This window comes from Narcine bancroftii, chromosome 2, assembly GCF_036971445.1.
Source record: "Narcine bancroftii isolate sNarBan1 chromosome 2, sNarBan1.hap1, whole genome shotgun sequence".
NCBI classification, from domain to species: domain Eukaryota; kingdom Metazoa; phylum Chordata; class Chondrichthyes; order Torpediniformes; family Narcinidae; genus Narcine; species Narcine bancroftii.
Window position 1 is genome coordinate 59,654,136 of NC_091470.1, and position 11,229 is coordinate 59,665,364.

An 11,229-nucleotide genomic window follows, 5' to 3' on the forward strand; every position below is an offset into this window, starting at 1 on the left:
AACCTCCCCCTTTTCCTGATTTCTCATTTCTATGCATTTTTTTTTTGTATGCCAGATTGAATGTTTTGGCAAATTGAAAGATTAATGCAAGTTCCCACTGCTCATGTAGGGAGTTGAGAATTTTATATTGCATGTGTTTTTATTTTTCTGACAGCAAACTAAAAAATCATTTTAGAACTGAATGTAAATAAAAACTATTAACTTCATCGTGTATTTTCATAGGGATATCCTACGTTTGAGATTTCTAGTTGAGCAAGATTGTAAATTTGGTATAGAAATATCATGTATACAGTATGTTTAATTTATGATTTTTAAAAACCCAGATATTTACTGTTTGCTTTGAATTTAGAAGTTGTAAATGATTTATAATAAAATGTGCAATATTCGTGCATTGATAAACAAATGATCTGTATCCATAATCTGCATAAAACTAAAATCCTACTGTTCTAAATCATGGAATTGAATCTGATTTAGAAAACATAATCTAGGCCACAAATCACATCTATGATTTTCTTTACCCCAATTGAAAACGAGGTTTCGTCTATTTCTATTACTAAAGGCGATTCGAATTAGTGTTACCTGTAAATTCTGGAGCTATGGAGAAAGGGATAGAATAGATTCACACCAATGCCTCTCACCTGGCGAATAACCAGTTAGCAGCAGAAATCATCAACAGAGGCCGCTGTTCGCGTTCTGTTTCTATAAAGTGGGGTTTCTCAAAGCTCCAGTTCGTTTGCTGTCGACCTACTGCAGGGTTACTAATTGTTGCTGGGTCGCTTTGGAATTATAATGTCGCAAAGTAGAGGGTGTTGTGATTTGGACGAGTTCTGCGCTGTCGCACATATTTTCTATTGGCTTTACTTTCCACTAATTAATTTAGCTGTTTGTTGATGTTACTTTCTAGTGTTAATCACTAAGCAAGTGCAGAATGCTTAATTATTGCAAGTGTGTACTGTATTACAATCAAAACAACTTTCCCTTGTCGTCCCATGTATATCTGCTTTATTAGTTATGAACATTAGGGTAATGATAAAGGCACGAGTTCAATTTACGATTGCAATAAAGCTGGCACAATATAATGTCCCTGCGATAGAATAATAGCCTAACCACAATAAAAAAAAAGTCACGTTAAAAGTGTATTGCCTCACTGTACAGATTTCTTAAAATGTTTAACCCAATTGGTGAGTTTGCATGATGTTTGCTGCTCTGCAGATCGAGTCCGTCACTGACACGAAATTTCATGTATCACTCTGGGCACTTCGTTAGACTGTACCCAATTATAAATCTGCTTCGGGAGATTGGTATTGCTCGTCAATTGTCAAAATACTTCGATTCCAACCATTATTCATAGTGAAGTTTTATCATGTAACTTTAATGCAGAAGTTTTCGGTGTGTTGGGAGAAAGTGAACGAATATAGAAATGTAAATAGTTTGTGCCAGTTTATTCTTTCTTGCATGTATTCATATGAATAGAATTGTTTGCAAATGTTTTCATGAGTGAAGTTTAGACACCACGGAAACAGGCCCCTCGATTTTGCAACACAACATCAACTCCTCGTTTACACGAATCTGCATGAATCCTACCTTAATACATCCAAATATAAATCATTAATTTCGTAAATAAAACTTTACATCAAATAACTTTAAATTTTTAAAAAATATAATTGAGTATCTAACGTTACTAAATTTGCCCAGAGTCCTTCAAGCATATTGACAGTGGGTATGTTCAGTATTCGTCGTGATCAGAACAGAAAGGGGGACATCAAAAGAAAAAAATATAAAAATGAGCATCCTTTTGACGGAGTGTAGCAAAACAAGTCTAAACAATCAACAACAGCTACATTCCCAGTGTGTTTCAGCTATTAAAAAAAAACTAATTTAAGGAATTACCTTGCTATATCGCTATTGCGATTTTCACTTTTTATCATACTAATTACACTTAAAAGGCAATTAAGGGGTTTCGGTTCTGTGTGGCTGACCATTGTGTCGACAAGTTATTCAGATTGCTTACTGCTAGGTGAAACAAAATGCAGTCTCATTCTACTGAAACTAATAGAATATTAGATTTATGTAATACATTTTCCATCACCACATCTGATGGAATAGTATACCAGTTTTTACACAGTCGTGAATTATATTACATGTCATACTTCTTTGCACAATGAGTCACATACGTGAGACCATGGGTCAGAAAACTGACTAAAATGTTACTCTAAATTTATGTTAGTTTATGTAATGATGTTAGTTTTATACATTAAGCAGCATAAAATTTGCGCAATTTAACCTAGTTAACATACATTTTGATGAAGCACCTTTGGGGTTTGCCGTGACCGTTTGCGTCGGGTATGAGACGAGTTCACTGACAATTTGTACTGCATCTCGAGTGTTATCAGCTGCGTTGTGAAAGGTCAGAAGCTATTGAAAGCGCTTCGCATTCCCCTCTATGAAATGCTCATAACCATAGAAAAGATCGCCGTTCTCAAAATGGGATTGTCTGAATCTTCACTTTGCATATTATTCCCCTTTGGTTAACACATAACGGCTGAGTAGAGAATGGAACTTAAGAATGTGGTAAACCCAGGTGTAGATGGTCATTCCCATGCTTAAAGTAGTGACACCTATTGTTGTCCAAGAAGAATAAATTTTCACACCGTCGTTTATTCTTGTGAAGATGCTCAATCATTCTCTAATTCACAATTATATCTAAACATTTAATATAGCGTTACATTGACTGGCTATTATTAACATTCACTTAGAGCAAATGAAATACATTCCCATAGGTAAAATTTGACTGTTCACTGTTCAATTGCGGTATTAAATATGCATGGAATATTATCCATCTTTTGCATTTGTCAACTATTTCCTCCTATCCGATAGTACCCGGCTCGAATAAACGATGTTTTTTTAAAGAGGAAAAGAATTCATGAAGTCACGCATATTGTTGACAATTACAACTTAAATGATGTGATTCTTATAAATCGCCTAACGGCACCTATCATAACATACAATTGACAATAGACGGGGATTTATGGAAGAGACCATTTGACACTGGGATCAATAGAAGACACAGAACACAGAGGTGTGCCTTTAAGATTATTACGTATAATAGTATAAATGCTTAAATCAAAACTGATTGCAAACGACTTGAGTAATTCATAATACAGGTAGACGATTTACACAATAGCAGTTCAAGATTTTTTAAAAATTCCGGTTCACGACGGGAATGCAATTTATTCAACTTGTGTTAATAGGTGAAATATTTTAAATGTTATAGATTCTATAAAGTAGTTAAATTTCTTTGTTTCAAAAACATGCCCAAATCGTGAACTTTGCGCCAGAAAACTGAACGGGACGGGTACCCCGTATTTCAAAGCTGAAAAGCTACGTTTAACTTGAGGCTTCAGGAATAAAATTCTATCATCAAATCTTGTGGAAATCTCGCCTCTCCAAGTGATGTGAAGTATAATCAGGGCAGAGGTTTACACTTGAACGATGTTAACTCATGCGGGAGCCTTCTTTCCCTTGAAAGACTTGTTGGCGATTGAATAAGAGCCCCTGAATGGAAGCAAAATGATCCTTATGCATTAATATCGAGCAGTCACAAAGCGAATGAGCATTTATGCCGCCTCTCTGACTAAAATATATTTGGGTATTCCTCGATAGCATGTGCGTTTTTATATTACTTAAGTATAACTCAACGATACTGACAAAAAAAAATCTAAAAGTGTAATCATCCTTTGGCTTTATCAATGATATAAAAAAAAATCAGAGTTAAACACTGACCTTCACGTGAAAACAACCACTGATAGGAGCAAATTAAACCTTATTATACGTCCTTTACAGATAACGTTTTGAATCCATGGACACCTCACGTGTTCCGTTATTTAATATTTCCTATTAAATAAAATACATCGTCAAGGTAAACCCGAAAGTATTTACCTTGCCATCAGCATGTTACCTAATTATCTTAGCAAGATGTTAAGTTCTATTGTTTGCTCGTTTGCGTTCATGCCCCGCCTCTCCTGTCTGTCTAAAACCTGGCGCCTGGCTACAACAAACAAAAGCTAGGCGCTAGCAGGTCTATAGCCTCGACTTAATACAATTAAGGCGGACTTCAATCACCCTCTTACGCGTACGTCCACAAGATCGGCGCTAACATAACACTGTTTATCCGTTCAGCAAATTTCCCTACTTCGCTGCTGAACCATGTCGATGAGCCCCAAGCATACTACGCCCTTCTCAGTTTCAGATATTTTGAGCCCCATCGAAGAGAGCTACAAGAAAGTTGGTATGGACGCAGCGGGTAATCTCGGAGCCCACTTGACAAGTTACCGGCAGCCACAGGTCTCTCAGCCGGGAATGCAACAGCATTCGATCGGACATAATACGTCGGTACCTGCGGCGACTTACCACATGTCACACGGGGTCCCCCAGCTTTCACATGCTGCTATGGGAGGCTATTGCAACAGCAATATTGGCAACATGGGCGATCTTCCCGCTTACCAAGATACCATGAGGAACAGTGCAAGTACGACAGGCTGGTACGGGACGAATCCGGACCCACGCTTTTCATCCAGTAAGTGAAACAATTATATATTTTTTTCGCTGAACGGGGCAGGTTAAACAGTGAGCTGTCGAAATCGTGAATAAAGTTCTAGTATTCTAAATGTGTTTAAATTATGAAAATGGCGTTCAAGATTCATTTCCTTCAGCGCCTTCATTTCTGTTTGATAAGTTTAGTGTGTTTTGATTTTCATCAAGACCAAAGCGAGGAAATGTTTAATTACCTCGCGCATTTGTACTCCGTTGTATTTCAGTTTTATTCACCGATTGTTTTGGTTTCGCCTGTCTCGATACTTCCTGGGATAAATCTATGGGTCAAGTTGTGTTGCCCACGGTTCGCACAATCATTTCTCGCGACACAAAGCAGTTCACTTGTGCCTGAAGTGTTACACCATCCAGTCCAAATTAAATAATCTCAGGAATGGAAGAATGAAGTTGTTAACTATATTAACCTTTGGGAACATTTGGTACATAGGGAAGTAGTATTATTATCTTTTTGGATAAATGTTTTTACAATATGTTAATGCATCATATTTAAAAGTGCACAACATACGACTTGAAACCACCACATTGCTTCACAAATTGCTAATAAGGTATTTATTCCACAAAAATGCATTTCAAACTTTAAATTATGTCAACCCCGCAGTTTGAACCTTTTTATAATATAATATCCTGTCTATTTTAAAATGGCTAAACTAATCATTTCCTAATCGATATATTGCAGAAGTCAGTTTCACTGACAAGGAAGCAATCTGCATGTCAATGTAATTGTTTGGGGTTGTCCCATATCTCCGTAGGAATTTTAGATATTTCTTATGCTACAGTAAATGTGCTACAATATTTTCAATATATACTTACTTAATTGCAATGGCGGTTTTTCTGAGTTTATTCTTTTATTCCTAATCTTTAGTTTCTCGCTTCATGGCCCCGTCTTCAGGAATGAACATGGGCGGAATGGGAGCTTTGGGTTCTCTTGGAGACGTTGGCAAACCCATGGCTCCTCTCCAGAGTACACCGAGGAGAAAACGCAGAGTACTTTTCTCTCAAGCTCAGGTCTATGAGTTAGAGAGGCGCTTCAAACAGCAAAAATACCTCTCAGCTCCTGAAAGGGAACATTTGGCAAGTATGATTCATCTCACGCCCACTCAGGTGAAGATCTGGTTCCAGAATCATCGCTATAAGATGAAGCGGCAAGCGAAAGACAAAGCAGCTCAACAGCACATGCAGCAGGACAGCAGCACTTGCCAACAACAGCAACAGTCTCCCAGAAGAGTAGCCGTACCTGTCCTGGTTAAAGATGGCAAACCATGCCAAGGAGGTGCCAATGCCCCAACCTCCACCATGCAGACTCAGCAACATCAATCCTCGAATACGGCCATCACTGTGGCTGCCAATGGTTCAGCTCATGGCCCAACTCAGCAAGCAAATAGCGTAGGTCAGACCTCGGAGTTAGGACAGACCTCGGGAAGTCCTTCTTCTATTCAAAGCCACGTCACTAGTTTGTCTCACCTAAACTCTTCTAGCTCTGATTACGGTACAGCCATGTCATGCTCCACTTTACTGTATGGTAGGACCTGGTGAATGATTCACTTTGCTTGTTTCATTACCATACTGTATTGGTTCATATCTTCTGTATTTTAGTAGAATGTTCTGGGTCCTAATTTGCGTAGGTATGAATCAAAAAAGGAGGCTCCCGCTGATGCAAATCCTTGTAAATTTGTTTTGTTTAGTAACTTGAAATGCACATATTTCATCACAGTCACGAGAGACTTTTCGAGATGCCGATATGGACTGAAGTTTACAAGACAGATCGGTCACAGTGTAAGATCTGCAAATGTAACGTTTATCTGTCGGACGTGTAGAAAGAAGCATTCAAAATATACAAGTGTTAACAAAGAATCACACCTATTAACATCCTTGCTTCGGAAAAATAACAACGCGATAGGTTTATTCAACGCGACTTGGTATTTTCTTAGTTTTTACTCGAAAACTTAGGTGTATATTTCTGTAAAATGCACATGTCTGGGCCAAACTTAGAGTTTTTAGCAATTTGGATATGCTGTGAAAACATGTTTTCATGATGGACAGATTGTACAATATTTGATAGTTTGTTCGTTAATGCCGGCGTAAAAAGTCGTTCTTGCTGTAACTTAAAATAGACAATTGGTATAAATATAGTTCTAATAAATTATGAAAATCTAAACTACAATATCCATAACTACTTTATTGCATACCAATATCAATTTCCTATTGCTCTTTTCATATGTGTTCTGTTTAGACTTCAGCGCAATGTATTTGTGGTGCATTTATAGTTCCAATGAAATGAAATAGATAGAAATGATTAAAAAAAAATAGGCTCCTGGTGACATAAAATTCGAAGAATCTACCATGGGTTTCCCGCGTAGTTTTTTTTTTAAAGCACGGGCAAACCGGTTCGATATCTAAAGGCTGGCGAAAATCGTGGTTATATTTACCATTTGTGGATAAACAAGTGGAGAAGCCAAATATTTCGCATCTCTTTGTCCCTTTTGTTGATGTTAGGTGGAGAACGCGACGACGCGTAATTTTACTGAGATTATTTGGTTCAAAATCGGCATTTTAGTAGTGAAAGCCAGCTTCCAAGGTGAATGAATTGCCAGGCAATCCAATGCTTACATTCTAAATACGGACGGAATGACCTGTTCTTTTACTGACACTGTTTATATCCAACAGTTCGAAGTCCACAGATGTCAAACGTTAGAAAGTTCAGTCTGTGGTTGATAGCTGCAAAATCGAACAAGCAGCGGCCCAAATAATCGGGAAACTTCGCATATATTTATTTTGAATTAATTTAGAAGAGTGAATTAAAGTTAGAGTATTTAATGGGGCCAAAGTGCATTTCAATTAGGACGATCAAGTATGATTTCTCTATGGAAGACACTGTTTGTTTTGGCATTAAGGAAATCACAGTTGTTTGCAGTAAGCAAAATGGAAAGATTTACGAGTTACGCTGTCTGGTCCGGACAATTTTAAACTAAGATGGCAAGAATCCATGTTAATATTAACAAGCACGGATTTCAATCGAATTAATATCCTCAGAATATGTGATCTAGCAATCTATTTACCTGACATATCTTGTTCAATTTTACTAACAGCGCTTGACAGGAGTCAGCCAATGGTGCTCTTATAAAATATGAATCATTTAGAAAGCTTCAAAATTCTGAGAATTTTGTGCAACGAGATTGAAAATATAACGATCTGAATAAAGGTGAGACACCGCGGAGCGGCAGTGGAAAGGAAACGGTCAATATTACTTCTGAATTTGATTCGAACCGAGATATGGTTTTTTTTCAGCCAGAGCACAGATCGAATTTGTTCAGGTTTGGAAGGGTCAAATGCACACCGTCGATGACGTGAATTCCTTTGTGTTTGATTATTAACCAGCATCAAATTTTGAAGTTTTAGAGAGGAAGGAGGTGATCTTTCACTGCAGTCAACAGTGATTGTCGGTGTTCACGGCAGAGTTAGCCACGCAGTTGATATGTTCCTTATAAATAGAAAATCAAATATTTTAGAATGCTTTGTTTGGTGCAGCATATTTGTCGAATGTTGACTTATATTCTAATGTTATTAATGTTTCGAGCCTTTATGAAATGCCCTTCAAACATATTCATCAGTTTTTTAATGAATTTATCTCAAACTATGTAAGCAGAATAGATGTAAACAAAACCTTTGTTTTAAATTAATGTTGCGTCGTTTTAATGCCGAAAAGATTTGCAAATTCCTTTAACATGCTCATGTTAATATTTTTTGGATCCATGCTTGGTGACTTCCATCGAGTAGGCCTCAAAGACCAACGTCATTATTTTTATGAGCCTTCTATAAATGTCTGTACCAAGTGAAAGCACCTCTTCTTCAAGAGGTAGTTCAGACATGGGCCCTTCAGACAACAGCATTCCCAGTCAGCCTAGGAGTAAATATTGACGTCTCCATTCTTCCAGATTATGTCGAAAGAACGCGTTTACACAACATTTCAGTTGTTACATATTGTTCAGATGACTTGCATCTTTTCAAAACAATGTTTTGCTTTAACCAAAGCATTCAACGTTGACACCTGCATAAAAATGTACCTGATCTGGAAGCTGTTTAAATTAAGTTCACTGCCCATTTAGAGATATTCGGTTCTATGGGAGCTGAGGAATTAACTCGTAATCATTAAGGTAGGTCAGAGGTTCTATTAGTGTTTCTTTAAAAAATATTTGCTAAATCTTTTCAGATAATACATATTCTGTATATGGAAAAGATTGGGATTAGAGTTGTTTTCACATCTTTTATTTCCAATAGAAACAAATCACAATTGAAGTACAAGTAATTATTTATAGTTTTTATTAATTTATGAGGCCCAAACCTGCCACTATTATGGATAAAACGCGCACCTATTAATAAAGTTAAACGGTCAAATAAACGTCACGTGATAAATGATGTTGTACATTTTAAGGCTCTATCATCTACAGCCAAATCCAAACCAAACTTTCAATTTGTTAGTTTTGTTTAAAACTAGATATTTAATATATCAAATGCTGGGCTGCATGTAAATCTTTAATCATAGAACGTATTGCCAGTGGAAGGTTTTGTGTGTGTGTGTGTGTGTGTGTGTGTGTGTGTGTGTGTGTGTGTGTGTGTGTGTGTGTGTGTGTGTGTGTGTGTGTGTGTGTGTGTGTGTGTGTGTGTGTGTGTGTGGTATTTTCAAAATGACTTGAACCCGAGTTTATAAATGCGGATATCAGTAAATGCACTGTTTTATTGAAATGATGTGAATAAGCTCTCTTTTTCCATATAATGAACAACTCACAGTCGGACCGCACCAGTTGTTTGAAATTATGTTCAGTAAGCAGCAAATACTAAAATCGATAATTAGAAGCAAATAATAATAAAGAATATTAGTTTGATGTACCATTAGATACGATACTTGCAACGCCTATAATAGATAATGAGATATCTATGATAAAAAAAAGGAGACTGGAAGGAAGCATTATGCAGTTGGAAGTAATTTTATTTGAACTATTTCTTGATATTTATGCGGAAAAATAAAGCCTCCAAGTTTCGGTCCTTATAGTTGATATATTCATGTTAAGTTAGAGAATGTATTTTACTGCAGACTTTCAATTTAAGTTTCACTGATAAATTATACATTATGTCATCATCAACTTTGCATCTGAAATGCTTTATTTACAATTAAAAACTGAAAAATATTGCATTTTTTTCTATTGCAAAAGAATGTTCTGAAGTGGTCCTTCAAGTTTGTCACTGAGCTAATTCTCTTTGATTCGGAAAGAAATGATTAGAAACACAGTGCCCATCTGACATCCTCAGGGGCCGTGAAAATGGGCTAGGTTTTTTTCCCCCTCATTTTATGGCGGTTAATAAAATAGTTTGTATTTAAATATCTTTCATATATTTATGAACACACACACCTCCCCCCTCATCTATCGTATACGTCACACGGGATCATGTAATTTTAACAATTATAAACCCAAATATATCTTTAAAATATTTCACTTTACTTTTCGAACGTTTCAAAATCATATCGAACTCAGATTAAGTGATATTTAAAATGTGAATAATATAAATATCTGCATTGCCTTGTATAACTTTCCAAGAATAGCTTCGAAAGCACAAGCAATAATCCATTGTGCATATTGTTTATTTTATCTTTAGAGATCAGTTTTACCCAGAAAAAAACCCAAATATTTTGTTTTCGTTTAATCTATCCTCCTTTTGGCATTTTATTTCATAAATTGTTGGCACTGTATATAATTTCAGTTTAGTAATAATTACGTTCATAATTATAAGTTACATCCACGTTCAGGGAAAATATAATTTTAAATATCACCCATTTTGAATTACCGATTCAAAATACTTATTTATATTAGCCGCCGTGTTAGAATGGAAATTTGACCAACATCCGGTTTTATAGAGGAGACAGTTTTTAACGTTATTATGAAGCGTGGCAAAACAGCTAGCACAGTTAATTTCATCTTTTTTTGGCATTATATGAAAATAATTAAATTGCACTCTTCATATTTGAGGTTATTAATCTGTTCGTTTCAGTGGAACATTTTTGTGTATAATCCCAAAAGCTATGTTCCATTTGACTATGTTCTAAATCAAACGAAACGAAATAACTCGTTTTCAAAGCTTCGTAAAGAAAGAATTAATGCTAAAAAAATTAATAAGTAAATAAATGAACACAAATCACAGCACTGATGAACAGGTACTCCCGTGTGACTTAAAAACGAACTGTCGATTAAAAATTAAGGGCCTACCAAAAAATATGATCCTGGACTTGAGAAAACCCCCCATTTGCTGCCGTATTTGTGAATTATTGATACATTTCTTCTGGTGCAGATTGTGCCGTGGAGACCTGGATGTGAAATTAGCGTTTCAATTTGTTTTGCTGGTGAAACCTCAATGATCGGAAGGGTTTAAGAGACTGATATTTGATATTTTGATTTGTTTTTCATTGCATGTATTCGGTATAGGTACCCTAAATTAAATTTCATTTGAATCCTTAAACGCAAATTTTAACCAAGTTACCTATCAAGTTTTAAGAGGTGTCCGGAAATTTCATAACAATGTAGGGTTTCAATAAATCCGTGATAATTCACGTCGGTATTACCATATTTG

General features: G+C 36.1%; 1 protein-coding gene and 1 long non-coding RNA gene across 3 annotated transcripts; one reads left to right on the plus strand and one right to left on the minus strand.

Annotated features, from left to right (window-relative positions):
- Positions 1–1,423: 1,423 nt before the first annotated feature.
- Positions 1,424–7,224, minus strand: LOC138753606 (uncharacterized). 2 transcript variants are annotated; one of them, XR_011351289.1, is made up of 4 exons: positions 7,038–7,221; positions 5,846–6,410; positions 5,422–5,665; positions 1,424–3,555 (listed from the first exon to the last, which is right to left on the minus strand). It is a non-coding gene; the product is annotated as an uncharacterized lncRNA (long non-coding RNA). The 2 variants fall into 2 exon arrangements; XR_011351288.1 differs by having other exon boundaries at positions 5,422–6,410; positions 7,038–7,224.
- Positions 4,057–6,772, plus strand: nkx2.1 (NK2 homeobox 1). The gene is made up of 2 exons (XM_069916807.1): positions 4,057–4,576; positions 5,474–6,772. The coding sequence occupies exons 1-2, from the start codon at positions 4,207–4,209 to the stop codon at positions 6,142–6,144; spliced, it is 1,041 nt and encodes a 346-aa protein (XP_069772908.1). The 5' UTR covers positions 4,057–4,206; the 3' UTR covers positions 6,145–6,772.
- Positions 7,225–11,229: the final 4,005 nt, after the last annotated feature.